Consider the following 20357-nt stretch of genomic DNA (forward strand, 5'->3'; position numbering starts at 1 on the left):
GCCAGTCTGTGAAAGGTGTATGAGGAGAGGCTGAGAAAGCTGGGACTGTTCAGCCTCAAAAAGAAAAGGCTCCACAGGAGGTCTTACCAATGTGTATAAACACCTGATGGAGGAGCAAAGGAGACAGAACCAGAGCCAGACTCTTCTCAGGGGAGCCCAGTGACAAGACAAGAAGCAATGGGCCCAAATTTAAACATGGGAAATACCATTTAATGCAAACCTCCTCCCCCCCCCTTTTTTTACTGTGATACTGGTCAGACATTGGAATAGATTGCCTGGAGGCTGTGAACTCTCCGTACTTGGAGATATTCAAAATGTGATGGGGCACAGCCCTGAGAAAACCTGCTCTAGCTGACTCTGCTTTTAGCATGGAGGTGGGACTAGCTGATCTACAGAGGTCCATGTCAACTGCAACTATTTTGTGATTCTGCACAAGAAAACTGGGAGAAGAGAGCTATTGTGCTCTCTGAGGCCACATGTGCTGGATCCCCTTTTGGTAACGCAGTTTCCGTGGCAGGCTCCCAGGGCACTGCTGGGGTTTAAGCATGCTTTCCCACACCTTGCTGTGTACCAGACAGTTTTTTGCATTCTGCACATCTCCAGGAGAACATCAGAGTATCCCATTCCATGATCAAAGTCATACGCTCAAGCTCCGGCCCCAAATTTATAAACTAGTTATAAATAAAAGTTGCAACTTTCCATTTAATTTCATTTCAGTGTCATCTTCTTCTTACCCAAGTGTTAGAGTCAATAAGAACCAGGAGCTTCAACTGCCAAAAACTTAATTAATTAATGATTCCAGCCCAGAACCTGGTTTTGTTACTTCTAGGCCTCAATCCCTTCCTAGCTTTTTCAAAACAAGTCTATGATTAAACTTTCTTCAAAGACAGAGATTAAGAAAGCATTATAGGAGATACTGATCAAACACTTTACATCTCATACTTACTGCTAAATGCAAAGGACTTTTTGTAGCTGCAGAATCAGATTCCTCAAACATATTGTTGGTTTTTTCCAGAAGCTGGGAGGGGAAACAAAAAAAAAAAAAAAAAGACAGTCTTAAAACACCTTTGCACGAGAGAGGATAAGTTCTCATGGACTATAAATCAGCAAAGATATATTTGTCCTCAGATGTCTGCAGTGAGTATTGATGGACTGTGAGGAATAAATACTTCACAACCTTTTCTGTAAAGTATTTTCAAGTTTTTCCCCACAGGGTAAAGTTATAAAACTAGTTGAAAAGCTTGACATGAACATCCTTACCCTGATTAATTGGTTTCCCTGAAATCATAGGGCCTGCTTGCGTGAGAAAGGAGCCCTCAAAAGGAAGGACTTGTGGAGTAGAGCCCTCAGTAAGTTTACATTGGAAAAAGCACAGTTTCATGATTACACAGGTAATGCATATGCAAGCCATGTTTGATACAGTGTTTCGGATAACTCTGACATATAATTAGCGCTGGGAATAATTACAACTGATCTGTGAGTCATTCACGGTAATTTTTATAATTTATCAAAGTAGAACCTGCTCCTATAATGACAGTCTTCCAAAATGCAACACATCCTTGAACTCTTAAAAACATCTAGTAACATGCATCACACTTTTATACGATCTTTTTCATTTCAAGGGATCCCAAAACATTTTAAGGCTTAAAAACCAGGGCATTTCTGTCCATCTAGAAGGAGGAACTATGGATTAGCATCACTCCACAATAGCACATGAATCCTGACAACTTATCCAATTGAGGCTGCAAAGAAAATCATACACAGTATTGACAACAATATTGATAATTCAATATTTGTTGAGTAGCACTGCTCATGTGCATGGCCTTTTACTTAATAACTACTCAAAGAGTTAGTCTCCAAATACCTTTGTGACTGGAAATTAGCATTTTACAGAAAATTAGTAATAGGAGACTGCAAAAAGGAAAGAAAAGCATGACAGGTAACTACAACTGACTCGTAATGTTTCTAAGGTTACAAGTCAATTTTTCCCAGAGTTTTTTTGAGGTTTTTCTTTTGTTTTGGTTTGGGTTTTTGTTTTGGATTTTTTTGACAGAGTAAGGAATTAATGAAAAGACTGAAAAAGAGGAAAGAAAGTTTTTGTGACAATCTGGACAATTCTAGGGTATGACAACATGGAAGACTCTCTAAAGAGACCAGTGAAAGCCTACACTAGGCTTGCCTACGCTGCAAGATGATGGCATATCCTGAACTCTGATGTATGCCTGAACTTTTGGTGTAACATAGTCTTCAATAGATCTACATCAAGGATAAATTTACCCCAAAATCAAACTGGAATATAAGCTAGCATTAATAATGCATAATGTGTCACAAATCTCTTATTAAACAAGGACAGTAATCTGAATCCTATGGAAGAGCTAGAAAATAAAGCAGCAATTTCATTTATTTGTGTATTTTGTGCCTAGTAAAATGTCAGGACTGGCAAAGAAATGTGTGTTGGTGCAAATGCCTCTCATAAGCAAGTGGGTGTGTGTATTAACAGTTACTACAGATCTTAAAACTTCCCTGCAGCTAAGGCAGAGGGTGGGTGGGGGTGGGAAAATCAAGTGCCACACCAGTTTTTCAGTTGGTTTGGGGCAGAGTTAGGAAACACATTTGGTCTTACCATGTGGAGCCACCTCCAGTTTAAAATATTGTTCTTCTCTTATATAAGATAGCTATAAACAGAATGAAGCAGTAGCCAGCTCTAAATATATGAATACATACTGATTTTCTATAGTGAGTAAACAAACTAAAAAAATCCCACCGAACAAACCCAAGCACTAAGCTTGTTCCTCTGCCTGCCTAATACTGGCCTTTACTCTGAGTCCATAAGGCCAGCACAGCAGACTAATTTAATCACTTTTAATTACATTTATCATCATCTGTTGAAAATCCAGGATCAAAATCTTAACAAAGAAATACTTCCCTTAACCTGTCAGAAGGCTCCAAAAGTCTCCTGCAACAAGGCAGGTAATTGCCTTTCAAGTAGATGAAAAAAAAACACACAGAAAATTGACAAAATTAAGGCTCTAAAGGGACAAATTGTGGAATTGGAGAGCCCCCCACAAAAGGCACCTCCATGGCTTAGAGTTAAAGCAGCTTAGGCTGATGCAGACTAGGCTTAATGAGCTTATTACTCATAAGGCTGAATGTCTCCATCATAAAGTCAAGCGTAAATAAGAATGTGACGGTAAACCTGGTAGTTCTCAGATACATAGCCATACAGTGCAAGAAGAGAAATTATAAAGGAGAGCAAGAGGAGGAAGATTAAAGACGTAGCACTGATAATTTTTTTACTATGCCTTGTCAAGCACCGCTTTATAACAATTAAAACTAAGTCATATGGAGGATAAACATCATGCACAAAGAGACAAAAAGTACCAGGTCCAAGTTACCAAGCAATTCTCCAGTTTCACCAGTGTTTCTATGGTTCTAAGCATGCATTTATAGTAAATTACATACTTGTTATAAGAACACATAAAACAGTGTGTCCTTGGGAGGCTCTAGCTCCATAATGCTTCCATCTTAGAGTATACTTGTAAGAAGCTACGCACAGTTGCATGTTTTTAAATAGGTGAATTTATTGCTCAAAACCATTTGCCCTGACAGCCATGGGAGCTTAAATCCACAGGCCCTGCACAGCAATCCAAGCATGTCTGCTGTGCTGCGATACGTACCTGCCTGCTAGAAGCTGGCCAATGCATTTCAGTGAAGACAGACAAATAAGCATGAATTACTAACAGTTTATGGTTACTGGTGGCTGCCTGGAGAAGGTCCCAGCATATCTCATTTCTAATTTCTCGTGCCATTGAAATTATGTCTGTTAGCTGATTACATTTCTATATATTGATTGTCTGCAGATTTTAAGCGGATGTCGCACTGCAAGTGAAATTGGTGGGCACTCTTCTCTCTGGTTAGGTTATACCCTTTTAAAAGGTAAGGATACCCTTACTCTCTTTCTGCCTCTTGGAAATTCCCAGCATGACCCCTTCACTTCCTATAACAGCGTTATTTAACACTGTATGTAATTATTTTGTAAAGTCTTCTTCACACTCAGAAACACGAACTTGAATGCTTTGGGAGTGACATGCAGACAAAGTAAGATAAAACATGTCAATTATTCAGTTCTATTGTTACAAACTAATAGCGCTACAAGGCTGCTATTATAAACTGTCTTCTCTCCCCCAGCTCTGTATGAGGATTAATAACTTTTACAGTTCTCACAATTTTATTTTATTTGTACAGTAAGGGTATTTACAGGCATAAGAGGATTTACTACTTGATTTTATTCTGTGGCTATAATAAAGGATTACATGGCAGGATATGGTGTGGTGTTTTTTCCCCTCTCCATTTTTTTTTTGACTCAGATATGCCAGTTACTGAGTCAGGATACTTTATATGACTGTCCTTATAGCCTAATATATTCTAAAATTCAGCTCTGGTTTAAAAAAAAAAATTTAAAAAAGAAGCTTCATGGAGCATCTCCGTAATTTAAAATTACTATATAGGCAGAAAAGGAGATAATACTTTCACCACGCATAAAAGGTTTAAGCTACACTTTTAAAAGGAAGATGTCAGAAGAAACTTCAAACCATAGACACTGTAACGATGAACGCTATCTCAAATCCTAAAAGAGAACAGAACGCGTGATTCTGTATGAGCCATCATGCACCCACACCTCTAGGCACAGCCATTTAAGTGCACTACTGGTGGTTATGTCAAAGGTTTGATCTAACTACCACTGAAGTTAAAGTGACTTTTCTTGAAAATTTTACTACTTTAGTAAGGCAACCTCTACATTGCAACACACATACTTCCAGCACTGTTAATGAAATTCTTCAGTTCAATGCTATTAATGCTAATCGTAAAACAGCAAAACATTAGATTATGTGTGTATAATCTATAAATGGTCTTTACTCTGAAAGGTTATTAAGCAAACAGCATTCAGAAATTTTCACACGTGAAGAGCTGATCGAAAGGCAATTAAGACAAAAGAAGCAGTTGAACATTGCTCTTCTGCAATAATTACATAGCAATGTAGTTTATCACTTACAAGGTCATTCAGACATGGCAATTAGTAACAATTTTTAACGTCGCCTTCAGAACTGAATAAAAATATATCAGCTAGTATGTCACTTTGAATCTCATCTTTCCTCATAAATTGCAATAGATAATTGTCTCTACTGTGGGAAAACATACCAGCAGCAGCTTCTTTTAAATAAAGGCTTTTCCAGCAAGTAGCAAGCGCAAGATTGAAGACTCTCATCAGTTGTTTCAGATGAGATAGAAAAGAGTAATAGAATTAACCTCTGTATTACTTTATACCAGGGAAGCACATTTTCAAATCACAGAATTATTCTTGATTGAATAATTCAAAGATGAAGTGGTACAAATATATCCTCAGTGGGGACAAGCAATCCAGTAAAGCTCTCTGCATATTTGTAAATACAAATGATCAAACTATTTTAATTTGATCAGGTTAAAACCAATACACATCCTTAACCCAATGTCTGATACGTTTTCCTAAAATTAGGCTTTAAAAATCAGATTAATCAGTGTTTACAATAATTTCAGTCACGTTTGTAGATTATGGGTGAAGTTAAAATAAGATAAGCAAGATGAAGTTTCTCAAGAGCTTAGGTAGACTGAGTCTGAAGAAATTTATTAGTAGTTCCATGCAACTCTTCCAGTACAAAGTTTAAATATCCAACACACTACCAGAAAAGTCACCACCATGCAAACAGGACACTTACCTGGCATATAAGAGAACAATGTTTGTCTTTAAACATATCTAAATCTTAAAATTCAAGCAGACCTCCAGGCCACTGGCTGTTCCCAAGTGGGACACTAATCTCCTGTTGGAGCTCTTCCACTTCTCACAAAATCATTTCATATTAAGCCATATGAGTTCCATACTCAGTGGGTTATACAGGAGATTCTCACCCAATGAGTATACAAAGCAGGACAGCTCCAAACGAGAGTGAGAGATCCTACCCAGTACCAGTCAGCATAATATGTCGGTCACTTCCTGGGATGTAGAAGTCCAATTTCTTTGTCAGTCAGGGCAGAGATTTGGAACTTCACACTCGAATCACGTATATCATGCTTCTTTCTGGCCAGAAATTCTACCTCAGAGGTTCTGTAAAGCCTCATACTTTGGTTTAAGGACCCTCCTACCCAGTGAAAGTTTTGCAAAATTTCATACACTTGTGTAAAAGGTATAGGAAGGCTTTTATTTAGAGAAATTATTATCCTTAAAGAATTTCCTCTTTAGCTAGAAAATTTGAGCACTGGTGAAATACAGTCAATTTTTAAAATGTGCATTTCAATGGTATTTTTGCTACTCTCCTCTCATTTGTGCCTCTACTGTGAAATACACACAAGTGCTTTTTAAATTCAGACTCACTTGAAGATGTGTAATTTACATTTCTTCTCTGAACCACTTTGGAATTGGGCACAAACTTCCAGAAAAAAGACGAGTATTGGTTCTATTTCACATTACCAAAAGCAAAGTTACTTTAACATCCAGAAAAGTGTCATGCCAGTCAGGTACGTGCACTTGCCTCACAGCTCCTATGACTGACTGAGGAAAAGCAACAGACTTTCTAGCAAAGCTTGAGCCTGTAAGCCAAAGCCTGAAGTCCAACAGAAATGAAAGCAGCACACATGCAGTTGCTTAAAGTACATGGCATGCTAGTTAAGAGTTGTGACTCTTCTTCTTCAGGCTTTATCAGAGTGAACGTAAGGATTTGCAAAATACTAAGAAGTTTAAATAAAAATGAAAATACACAACATGCAATAATTTTTCATTTACTCACTATATCCAATGGAGTTTTGCTTCCAATCTAATTAAAAATGTCAATTAGAATAATTAAAGACATAATATTCAAGTATAATGGTAATCTGCAAGTGTTTCTTGGGTTTTTGTTTTGGTTTGGTTTTCCTGCAAGCAGTGCATGAACAAAAGCATAAACCAAGACCTGATCCTGTGTGCACCTCTGGGTGAAATACTCCTGAAGCAATGAGACTACTGCCTACTGTCAGACAGCCACTGTGAATAGATACCAGTTGCATTACTTCATAAGGGAACAGGGGAAAGAGGAAAATAAAGAGAACTTTTAAGATCCATCTACTCAATTGACAAAATACAGATATACAGATATAAATTACACAAACTGTGGGAGACTGCCTAATGAGGTTAGACTGCTTTTTAAGCCTGCAAATACCAATAAACCAGTGATAGGTTCTTTTTGAAAGTCTGCTCATGCAGGCAAACATCTTGCCTTGTATAAATAAGCCTGATTACACCCCTGAAATCCCAGCGCCCACAGCTCTTTCTGAGCTATACGGTCCAATGCAATGCCATATGCCATGATCAAATGCCCTTTTCATTTGATTCAGTAGATTTGAGGGAGTCAGATATTCTTCACACATTTACATTTAAACACCACACACACTGATACACAGACAGGTATTTAAAGCAACAGCAGAAGTCCATGGCCTCTTTCCAAACTGAAGAAAAAATATCTCCTGCAGTTCTGCAATGGCCTTGTTATTCTCCGTCAGAAGATAGCAGATATAAGTGCCTTGCTTTTCCACCCCGGGAAAATAAAAATAAAAACTAAAAGAAGACAAAAATCTGTCAGAGAGACAGAAAATAAACCTCAGAGATGCTAGGCAATACTCCTATCCTACAAGCCAAAGTGCCAGCAGGGTGCCAGAGCAAATGGTAAATTCCTGCACTCATTGAGTTGACAAGCAGCATTAGCTTTCTAGAAAACATCTTTAGGATCAAAATTATCTAGTTTCCAAAACATAAAATCTAAGCCAAAATGCACTGGTATAAGCTAACATGTATCGTCATTTCTAGTATATATAGCCTCCTATTGACCATTTATCCAGTGGGTACATATTGCACTAATGCTGAAATCAAGACTTAAGTAATTAAATCAATCTACCACGATTTGGGGGGGGTTCTAGGACTGACAGACAAATTAGGTTTATTGAAGTTACTTTCAAGCATTAAGTTCCTAAGTTCTTTTGCTTTTTAGAACCACTCAAATTAATGACTTTGTGCTTCACCACTAAAAAAGGAGCTTCCACACAGGAAAAGCTCTCATAGACATAGGTACAAAATCTTTCACCACAGGAAACACTATCACCACTGTTTTCAGACAAAAGGCTCCCTTTAAGAAAGAGGGTGTTGGTCGTGGAGATGGACAGGCAGTTCTGGAGGAGAAAACCCAGAACGTATCCCCCGAATGAATGGATTTGGGTCAGAAGGAGGCCTAGGGCCTGCCACTCGATAAGCATCTGAGCCAGATTCCCATGCGGCAAAAGGCTTTCTAACACCTATCCCAACCATGCTCATCATTCACTCATCACTAATTACCAGTGTCCTGCTCTCAGATGGATGAATGAACAAATCCTTGTTGATAAGAGACATATGTAGTTAGCAGCAGCCACATCGAAGATTTATGGTGATTTCAATTTCTCCACAGGTTAAGGAACCAAGCGTTTGAAGGCACGGCTTAACTAATTTCCAGTTGTAACAGCAGGTCTAACAAAAGGGGATTTCTTTCTCTTCAAACCCAGCCTCTCCTTTAATGGCACAGCCAAGATGGCCTTCTGCGAGCGGGAAATCTCCTTCTGCCCCTTCTCCCAGACACACACAGCTGTGCGGATCACCTTGCTGCAGGCAGACAGGCAGACTGAGATCTGCGTTTTCTTTTGGACACGCATTTCAGTTAAACCATCCTCTCCTCCCATCCTCAAATGAATTAGCCCCTGTGCCAATTCAATTTCTGTTAGCCAAAGAGTGAATTTCATTTGCTGATGGAATAAGGAGAAGAGCAGATTAAAAGAAAAAATAACCATAAACTCTTACAGTCAGAGAAGAGATTTCACTACAAGAGACAGGCATGTAGTTCTGTTTGCCCTAACACTGCACAGAAACCTATTTTTACCAGTACGAAGTGCTTGACTGGCTCTCTAGATAGAATTTAATGTGAAATTACAATTTAAATTTCACTGTTTTCACACCAATATGGATTTTGTGATAAGAGATCATTTCAAAGAAAAAAAACACCATCTTTTTCTTTTTTTCAAATTAGCTTGTTGATGTGATCAGCTATAAAATACCAGCTAGCGATTGTGACCAATATCCCTGACTACTGAACACCAAAGAAGTCAGTCCCAATCTAAACAAACGTGAGGTTATTTTTAGAAGTAGGAAAGCAGACGGGAGTTTCAGTTGCTCGTGAGCACACATGCCCATCATTCAGCCTTTATGAATGGCTCCTTACAGATGGAGAAAGAATTCAAGAATCTGCTTCCACTCTTCTCTTTTTAGCAACATCACGTCATTCATTGCAGGGCAACTACCCCACTAACATCCCAGACAACCTAAAGGTCCTCCAGGAAAAAAGCTTCTGTCATTGAGCTCTGTGGTTGAACACACAAACACAAATTTTATTTGTTTGGGTCAAAGGATATGACCTCTTCACTCTTAATCCTTATTTCTCCTAATACCTCTCCTCTCCCCACAACGAAATTTAGCTAAATTCCAGCCAAGGTATTAGGCTCACAGTAAACACTAAAGTCAAAAAATGAAAATATATTTTCATAGATAAACCAGCCTTTGCTAAACTGTACTTAAATGTGTAAATATTTTGTAATGCTGAGAAGCTCTGGTGCTTAAAGCACAGATCGGATCCCTCAGCAAAGGAAACTCCACTGGATACTGCAACTTCTTCAGACTTTTTTTTAAGTGCCCATGTATTTAGAAATAAGCTATTTTAGACACCTGTTATAAAAACCAAGGGGGAGAGGGGAAGAAAAAATTAATCTTGCATGGTCTTTTATAAACTTGACATATTCTGGAACAATGAAATAATTCCCTAACATTTTGCCGAAGTTCAGTATTGTGCATGTAGAGAAATACTAGTAACCATTACTCATAAAATCAAGCTTACTGTTGCGCCCACTTTGCCTTAGTTTTGATCAGAATTAAAGCTTCATATTTTATATGTACTCTCTCCTCTAACAGCTTTATGCCCATAAAGAACTGTCTTGTTCTAGGGAAGATAATTCCTAGATATCTTCATCCATGAGCTATCAATAATAAACCAAAAATATTTACCCAAGGAATAAAACAGTAAAATAAGAGTTAATTTGGCACTGAAAAACAATGTTGTCATTTCAATAATCCTGCCTGGAAATCTCTTCTTCAGGATGTAAGGGATTGTAAATATTTTAGAAGGAGTATTCCGTATGTCAGAGTTCCTGTGATACAAATTAGTGGTTCGAAGTTAGCACTTTTAAGAAAGACATCAATTTATCTCTGTTATCGCACGTGTGAAACCAAAGTAAAAAATCTCCCTACATATTTACATTGGAATTAGAGCTGCTGGGCTCCCACTGTTCCTTGAGTAAGAGCAACTAAAAATATTGTGAATCTTAGTTTCTTTTTCATTAGCACTGAAGACAAGAAAAACAACAAGAAAAACATATTTCCAAGATACGGCAACAAAACTAGCCAAGTACTCCTCAGACATAACCAGCTGTCCTCACGCATCTACTCTACACACTAACCCACCAAGTCAACCTGCAGTGTTAACTGGAATCGGCAGCCACCTCCACCATTACTGAGGAAAGCCCAGTGCAGCTCAGGAGAAACAAGGCAAACAGTGTTGCCGTTTTTCTGGATCTACATTGGTTTAGTTTTCAAAACTGATGAACAGAAGGCTTGAGGACTAAGACAGCATTTGATGACTTACTGTTCTCTCTGCTATGTGGAAAAGAAGGGGCTTCCAGCTAAAAGTCATGCCTAGAGGCAATTAAACCTTAGTGGATGCTTCATTCAACTATGAATAACTAGAGCAGTCAATGTACTGTGGCTAATAGCTACCAGAAATAAAGATCATGGTTCATGACAAAGTCCTTGTCATAGGTCCACCACAGAGAGCACAACAAACTGTGACCAAGCCACCAGTCAGCCTCACAAGGCAGTGAGGCTCCTTTCCATCTGCACCAGATGAGTTCTTATTGCAGCTTTTAGCCATGAATAACCATAACTCTGTCAAAAACAATTTGATTGCATTGCAGGATAGTGACGTCTATAGATGACACTACTTTACCAGATGAAGCACGTGAATCAACAATTGTCTTAACACCTGGGAGTCTCATGTTGAAAAAAGTGAATAAACCTAAGCGCAAGGATTATTTCCATTTCATGCCCATTTGAAAGGCACAATTACTTTTCAACTACTCAAGACTTTGGTCCTGACCCTTTTGCCATCCTGAATCCAAACAATGCAAAAATATCAGTGTAAAGGCGGTGCCCATATCAATTAGTTGCTGTTATGAAATATAAAGTTATTACACTCAAGCCTTAGTAACTCATTACAGCTAAGGGACAAGTGCTCACATGAACAATACAGAATCAATTTCTGCTGACACTAGGTGCAAAGATGACAAGTCCTGGTCCTACTGCTGATCAATCACACATGCTTTCTAGTACATTTAGCTTTTGTATTCCAGAGAGAAAATGAGATACCTGTCAAGTCCTGAACACCAATGGCAAAATCCCGGTCCCCACAAAACTTTCAGGTAGACATCCTAGCACACAATAGTGGTCCTTTGCATGCAATAGGCTAAAATTTGTAGCAGTTTTCTTTCACCGATGTACACAGAAGAGCTGTATGACTATAACACTGCAAGTGGCGCTTGACCTTGGGTTTCAATACTGCAGCTACAGTCACAAATATGGGGCAACTGACATGGAAAAACATTTAATTTCTCCGCCCAAATACAGAACACTTGCTGCACAGCTGTCTCTAGCTCATAGTTTGCATTTCACCCTCCAAAATTTAAAAAAAAAAAAAAAAAAAACCAAACCCAAACACCTCTGATATGCACTGCGTTCCCAGCTCTTCCTTTTGTCTGGCAAGCCTAAGCAACACTAGGTCTCGACAGCAGGTCACTGTCTGCAACTGATATGTTGCCAGAAAACGTGCACAGCAACAAGCAAAAGAAAAGAGATGGGACCTTGCTCCATGCCTGCTCCACGCTAGTAGCACACAGGGTCTATGACATGAAGGCTGAAAGAGAATTCCCCAGTGAAGATGCCGTTATAGAGATCGCTGCTCGTGCAAGCCAAGCAAGAATCTGGTGATAAGGCACGGGTAAGGTTGCAATACGCATTGCTGTGGCCATACAAGCGTGGACTTGTACACAGCACAGAGGAGGCTACTCTATATATACACCCTTCAAATACCAAGAACATTTGCTTTTGTTCTAAAAGGGTGGCAGGCTCAGCAGAAGACCCCTCCACCCCCACGGGCAGAGTCACGAGAGAGCAGCTCTAGGAAAACGCTCTAAACAAGGAAAGGCTAAACTCTCTGCCAAAAGCAACAAAAGAGCACTGGTATTTTAAGTGTCTTAAATATACATGCTTGCAGGTGGGAGCTAAAAAGGCTTAACATCCCACCTGAAATTCTGACCCAGAGCTGCCCTCATGTAATTACAGCTCACGGTTTCCTAGCTTTTGGGACCCTGAGGTAGGCCAGCTGCAGTATTTCTCCTGTGGCAGCAGTGCTGGTAAATGTGGTGTGAAAGCAGCATGTGCCATGCAGAGCTCCTTTTCAATAATTAAGTACTTTGACTCTTCAACAAAGAAAGAAAGAACCAAACAACATAAAACACTAAACAGCACACAATGTTCTTACTAAAGCCTGAATATCTATACAGTTTTCTAATTGTAGGGGTTTTTTAATTAATCAGTTGGAGCCTACTTATATGTGACACAGTAATGTTGCATCACCCTGTATATCAGACAGATCAGTTAACACCCATCTTCATGACACTTATTTTTACAAGCCACAATCTTCTATAAATCCATACTATACATCTCCCAAATCCAATTTTTGGCTAAAAAATTTTGGCTTCTTATGAGCTGCAATCTCTAATCATTCAGGTGCAGGATATTAAAAAACAACAAAAACCCCAGCTACATTGCATACAAGGTTGATCTTGATTATCGTAACTTTATCAATGCTGCTATTGTTTCATCAGAGGAAAACAGGCACTGCAGGTATGCAGCTGACAAAAGCTACTCTCTCAGTTTCCAAGCCAGATAATGTGCCAGCTGCAGAAGGCACATACACCATCATACACTGGGAACTATCTCTTACTATTGACACATACACCAGGAGTATTTTGATCACAGTTAAAAATAATTTGAGCACACATAAACTCCACTCGAAGACAACATTTAAGCACCAGCTTGTTGAACAAGGACTGGATTATCAAGATTAACATGTTTTTAAGATACAATTGGTTGCATATATTTAACTGCACCATATTGCAAGTTTTCACAGATTTGTGAATATCCAAAGAATTCAAATAGTAACCATCAGGGAAGTTCATAATAGTAGCAGCATATACATACACATATATCAGCAGTTAAGAGACCTCCGAACTGTCTGAGCACTCACCAGTTCCAAACACTGCCGGTGCCCATATGCAGCAGCATAATGCACAGTGTTGTACCCCTCTTTGTCTTGGATGGACGGATTGGCATCATTTTGTAGAAGGAACTCTAGACACCTGTGGACAATTCACTCATTTAAATGAGAGCTCAAAATATTTAACAGACATCTCTCACTGCAACTAGGAAACTAGGCGCTGAAAACTGGCAGTTAATTCTGTATTTCTAATGGCACCTCAAATCACTAACGCATTTCCCTCTTTTCACCAATAGCTCCCCACATTTACCACTTTTTAAACCAGAAAATCCCTACTCATCTTTGAAGATCTTCCTCATAATCTTCAACCCAACCTTTGCTAGTCTAGATCACATAATTTTCTATTACAAAGCCTGAAAAAAAGCCAACAACTCTGTACCATTATGTAAACAGCCTAGAATTGTTACTACCATATGTAAAAACTCATAGATCAAACCATTTCCCTCCAAACATGCACTATGGCAAGCTGAAAAATAAAGATGTAACTGAGTTAATTTCCTAGCATGTACGTTTATATATATACTTTCTTCTTTGTTGGCCTTTTTTTTTTTTTTAAACCGTGTGTTTTTCAAAGGATCCCTTATGCTCTTTATAGTGCCTGCCACTTTTTCTTATACCATCAAGAAAACATAATTCTGTTATTAGTACTTTCTTTCACAGCTTGTAATTTGTAGTGAACGTAAGGCTGTCATATGAAAAAGAGGATTTTTAAAACAAAAAATTCATTAAGCACCTAGATGAAAATGTCAATCTGAGTAAACAGAGAGGAAGCCATTGGTTACTTCTTTTTGCGACATACATGCTCAGTGCAAAGCGTTAAAATAAGACAGTGCATGATACTAAAGAATTATTAAATTGCTGAAGCAGTATATTTTCAATCAAGAAACAGCAACAAGCACAGAAACAGAAATATTAGGGAATCTATGCACAGAGAAGAGTGTAGAGCTTTTTTTCTTTAGGTTAGCCCTCATTAAAGCCAAGCATTGTGTTTAGCAGAGCAATGAATGAGCAAAAGCAGAGTGTAAACTGCAGCCCAAAGCAGTGGTATTCTCCAGAAATGGAGTCTAACTGCTTTATTGACACCAAACTTACAACGCAGCTTCTTTTTCCTTCATCTCACTGGCTCTTTCAAGTTCTTCAGCATTTTCATGGGAGTTACCTAAAATATTCTTTCTTCTTAGTGTAAAGGACAGAAAAATTCACTTATTTTCAAAACATCATACCAGTGATTTTGACACAGTCTGCCACCCATCCCCAAACTCCTCTTCAAGGAGTTGACCTCTTCCAGTCAACAGTAAGAATTACGCAAGTTAAACAAATGTACTGCATGGGTCTGCAGCTAATAAGTTTTGCAAGCAACAGAGACAACTACAACATGGTAGTTTATCATCCTGCAAGTCAATGCCAGAAAAAAAACCCCAGAAAATTCTGATTTCTATCAGAAACAGTTTGATCATCACTTTCTAGAATCCTTCCATTTCTCCCAGAGCAATGTTGCACATTTTGTTTCCTTTGCAGAGAGGAACTCAGGATTACCACAGCTTGCTTCTTCCTACAGTAACCTGCTGGTTCTTCTCTAATATTTAAGATTTAGAGAAACTTTAATTGCTGATACTAAATTGGTCTATCTTGAATCTGCATTAGCTGTATTGCTGACTCTCCTCACTTTCTGTGAAGTATCTTGGCAACACCATGTGGCACTCTCAGTCAGATTCTTTAGATTCTTCAAAGAGCTCAGCATGTCTTCATATTCCTGCACACCCAGATCATTTTAGGCACCTCTGCTTCCCAGCTGGATGGATGGCAGACAGAAGACTATGATTTGTAATCTTAGAATCATGACCTTGTGATTATGATCCTTCTTGGCCACCAAGGCTAACACAGAATACATTTACAAACTGCTATCATCATGGATTAGTAGCTCAAAAGGTTTGTAGGACAGTTTGCTAATTTCAATCGCAATGTAACATGCAAATTCCAGACTGGATTCTGCACAATGCAGAACAGTACATTCTTTCTTTAATATGCAGTTTCCCATTTGTAATATCAAGATTTGACATTCTTCCTGTGAGTGCTAGCAATAATGGGTTGTTCCACAAACCCAGGGTCTGTCTGATGTCCACTGACTCAGAGAAAACTTAATTATAAATAAAATAACTCCCCTGAATATTAGCACTGGAAGCTCATAAACAGTACTCATGTGTTGTGCTGAAGTCCTACCTGCATCTGCTTTCAGTTAACTACAAATCAGTGAGATCCCAAAATAAGATTCCCTGAACAGAGTAAGTGATGATCTGGAGAAACAGTACATACTCAGAAACTGCAAGCATCTATTTAATGAAAATGCTGTTGTGATTTCCATTGCAGGAAAGGGTACTTTCTGAAGACCATAAGCAACAACAGTCACCAAAACAGCTGAAACAGTAGGGCAACCTTGCTGCACCAAGACTTCTCCCTGCTCATTAACTGTCCACACCCAAAGTTAAATAATTATGAATATTCTTTGGACTGAGATTGCCTGACCTTGGGAGTTTTTTTGCCATTCAGCAGGAAAAAAAATATGCTGACCTATAAATTCACAGACTGCAAATAGCATTTCATCTATGTAACAAGGATTCTTCCAGAACATCTCAAACTGGAAAATTTAATGAGAAGACAGCATCACCACATCAGAATCAATTTAGGTTTGGGCTATGAGGGCAAATAAAGGCCACATACTCCTGCCACTGTTCAGGTGTTAACTAAAAGTGAGCTTTTTTTTTTAATTAGTGATGGAAGTAGATAGTTACATCCTGAAGTTAACCAATAGCTTGCTTAAATGCAGGAACTTCACCTATGAAGAGACAAAAGCTAAAAAACACATACCAAATCGCCATTCTCAACACCCTGAGTAACACCTCACCCTGACAGGACAGAATTAGAAACAGCCAGTGCTGAAAGCCTTCCTACAACCCTACTCTGACTGTAATGTCAAGCACAGACCTTTGAAGATCCTGCTGCATTCTTCTCAGCACTGTTCAGGTTTGAGGGTGATAGGGAAGACATTTTTTATATTGCAAATGATGAAGAAGCTACCAAGGCTCTGGTATGGCATGCAAACCTCTATTATAAAGTTAAGCTGAAGTTTTCCTGCAGTGGCTTTGAGGTGGTATTCTGCTGGGAATGAGCCAGACATTTGTACCAGACCTCACTATACAAGAAACCAAAAAAATAGTTCCTTAGTGTCTAGAGGAATGAGACAGAGAAACATGGGATGACCTAAAATTAATGCAGGTCACTAACAGTTTTAAGAGAGAACTAACAGGATAATTGAGCCTGGTTTATATGGTACATTACAAGGAAGAGATTGCCAAAATATGCAACTAGCCAGGAATTAGAAATTGCAGTCACTAACCACAGGATTTCTAAGTTTTGCAGCTGTTTTCCCCCTTTCTCACAAAAACGACACTGCATTCTGCCACAGGATATTTCCCAGGCCTCTCTCTCTTTAAAGTCTCTGAAAAGCAACCTGTTTGGACAGGGTAAGCATTTTTATCATCTCTGACAGTTGAGAGAGACTGATGGGTAGATCTAGCCCATCTTTTCCAGAAAGTCTGTCAGAATGGCCAGATGTCTGTCTGTCACTGCAGCCCATCTAGGAAAACCTCTCCTTCTGCTGTTTCTTGCTCCATCCCTTCTGATGGACTTCCAAAGCAGATACAGAAAATTCTCTGAGCATACTCTTGTGAGGAAACCACACAGAAGAAAACAGAAGACAAAATGTTGTGAAAATAGTTCAGTAGGACAGGGTGGCTGCAAAACTGTGCATTACACCAAAGGTAAACTGTAGAGCTGAAATGCTACATCATCTGGTGATTTGGCTTATAGTCAGAGCAATTCAGTGTGGAGTTATGCACACATCTGAGAGAAATTCCTTTGCTAGCAGGATCATTTTTTGGGCTCATGACATAGCATCATGAATAGAATAGAATGACACTGATATAGCAAAACACTTTAAACAAGGAATACAAAGAGGCTTTCTTACTTTCGGTCCATGTCAGAAGCAGCAGCATAGTGCAAAGGGGTGCGTCCCCAGTCATCTGTTTCATTAATATTGGCTCCTGTTGTCACCAGTGTCTCAATACAGTGGAAATGACAATTTGCAGCTGCATAGTGCAAAGGTGTCCTGGAACATAAGTGACAATTACCTCATATTCCAATATGCACCACTGAAGATAAAGATACATCTTAATTGTGCATTCCTACAGATTTTCAGCAGTCAGTATCAGCACCTTATGTTCCTGTGATGAAATGAAAAGTTATGGAAATTCAACAAAATATTGTGTTAACAGGAAGTTTTGGTGCTCCTACGAAGCCTAATAAGATACAGATCATCAATCTGCGTCTTCCAAACAACCTATCCCCTGTGATGGCCTCTGCTGTTGCTGTGCATACACACTACTTTCTTCCAGTTTGGAGGCAGAGCAAAGCACGGTGTCCCTCACAGCACCTTATTTAGCTGACATAGCAACACTCATTGCAACACTTCATATGGGGAAAAAAAACCTCTAGGAAGCACATCAAATGGCAGCAATCCTCCCATCATAAGTCAGGTGTTGTCTTGGGCACACAAGCACAAGAATTTAGGCAATAAGAGAAGCAATAAGGAAAAAAAACAAAACTGTGATATTTTTAAAACAGAAAACTCAAGACGGTGGGATGGCTTTTATGTATTTAATGAAGTCTGCACCTGTCTGTCTGGCATATAACTGCAGCAGCAAGAGTTCTGCAGGGATGGCCAAACTCCTACTGTATTTTACTGTCATTTTTCATAGAACATATGATTTCCAGACTGAGGTGGTCTTTCTTCCTTGCATGCTAGATTCTTTTTTTTTTTTCTTTTTTAAATGAGCTTCAAAATTTACCTACCTCCCACATTTGTCCTTCTTATTAAAATCTGCTCCACTGCTTTGCAAGAGTTTTATACATTCAACATTACTGGAAAGAGAAGTAAAGAAAACAAGACATGAACAAACCAGAAGTTTATATCTGTGTTGCCCCCTGCCCCCAAAAAGGAAAAAGTTACTCTAACTATTTTTGTATTATTTCCCATGCAGAAACAGGGTACAGCCAAATACAATGTGAGATTCAATCAAACAGAAAATAAAGCTTCAAAAAACTATTTCCTTTTTTTCTTGAAAACCTCAAATTTCTGCAGAGGAAAAAAAAATTTTCCAAAGAAAGCACAGTAAATGTGATCTGAATTCAGTGTTTGGAGATTTTTAATGGGAGCCGTACTCTAATGCTTCCCACACTGAACTGGTATTTTATAAGAGAAATTTAAAAGTAAGTTGTTGCTAGCATATAAAATGCCAGTATAATAATGAAGAGGTGACATTTAACGAAATCCACCCCCGTTCAGCAAAGCATTCAAGAGTAAGCAGTTTGTTCAAATCCTGTTTACTTAGTGAGATTTAATCACAAGAGTTACTTTTAGGTTTATTCTCATATGATTTCTTGACTACTGTTGACAAATCACATCTCCAAGTGCTTTGTTGAATAAGGGTCATAGCTAGTTAAAGTGATTGTCATATCAATATTGCATCTTTATGAGTGGATGAGTTGCACTCCATTGCTTTGTATCTGTCAAAAGAATTCACCACATCATAGCTGCTTCATCTTGTTTAAAGCCAGGTGATTTTTAATAGAAAATAAAACAGCTGAATTCTTACGTCTTTTGTAATTCAAGCGAATAAATGTATGACTCCAATCCAGAAAATGACATAAAGAAATGCAGCACTTTCCAAGACTCCTTGTCATTCACAGGGGCAATAAATCATTTGGGTTCACAATAAGATGAGCAGGCCTTCGAAGTATGTTCTTTTCCTAGTACCCATGCAACTCCCTTTAATGTAATGGGAGTAACAGGCATGTGTCAGGAAAAAAATGCCTTTTGTATAGCTCCAGGAAAAAAAAAAGTTGGATGCAATACGTTGACATTATGTTCATCCCTACTCTAAACTGCTGTTGCATAGAATAGCTACAGAACACTCACCACAACGTACTAAAAATAAAAACACTTGTTCGTGATGACAATTGTAGTAAACCACTGGAAAAACATGGTTTATTTTCATGAGCCACTTGTGCTTCTTATGAAGCCTCTCCTCTTTAGGACTTCCAGGTTGTTTTTATTATTCTTTTGGGGTGCAGCCTTATCAAAGAGGTAGCATCTGAACTATACTATAATAATCTCCATCCAAGCAACCATCATACCTCCTCTATTAATGTGAGAGAAGTATCAAGAAGAGTAATACCACAAGAATAATAAAAACAGTATTTGGATTAATTTTATTAGGTTTTTTTCATAACAAAAACTTTGTGATATACATTTTGGTCCACTGAGAAGAAAAAACAACTTCCAGAAAGACTGCCAAGTATTTGCTGTGGATGACCATTTCTGCTTGCTATAAGCACAGAGAATCCAAGCTGGGTTCTAGCCAAGGCTCCATTTCAGCTGTTTTCTGAGCCATAAAGTACTCAACAGAAGAGTCAAAACTCAATGCTTGCCAAATGTTTTGTCCTTTTGCTAGGTTAACTTCACAGCACTCCACTGACAATTATTTGGAAATACTTATGCTACATTTACAACTTAAATTGACACATTTCAGTTTTTATTTGTTTCCACTTCTGGCCTCCCAGCACTTATCAGAAATGCATCACCCTGAGAGAATGACAGTCTTTTGACTTTCTAATTTGGATGTTGCGGGTTGCTTGTTTGTTTTCGGGGGGGGGGGGGGGGGGGGGGGGGGGTGTGTGTTTGTTTTTTTTTTTTTTTTTTAAAAATTTTAAATC

General features: G+C 38.6%; 1 protein-coding gene across 1 annotated transcript in view; it reads right to left on the reverse strand.

Annotated features, from left to right (window-relative positions):
* The window catches only part of ANKRD44 (ankyrin repeat domain 44), a 77243-nt gene that overhangs the window by 20883 nt on the left and 36003 nt on the right, over nt 1-20357 (reverse strand). The window contains exons 12-16 of the mRNA XM_010564202.1: nt 18435-18503; nt 17551-17691; nt 14619-14699; nt 13497-13608; nt 947-1018 (exon numbers count right to left, since the gene is read on the reverse strand). Coding sequence (XP_010562504.1) covers nt 947-1018; nt 13497-13608; nt 14619-14699; nt 17551-17691; nt 18435-18503 — 475 coding nt within the window. The remainder of the gene's footprint in view (nt 1-946; nt 1019-13496; nt 13609-14618; nt 14700-17550; nt 17692-18434; nt 18504-20357) is intronic.

Source organism: Haliaeetus leucocephalus, unplaced genomic scaffold (assembly GCF_000737465.1).
Source record: "Haliaeetus leucocephalus isolate CR32 unplaced genomic scaffold, Haliaeetus_leucocephalus-4.0 Scaffold1, whole genome shotgun sequence".
Lineage (NCBI taxonomy): Eukaryota > Metazoa > Chordata > Aves > Accipitriformes > Accipitridae > Haliaeetus > Haliaeetus leucocephalus.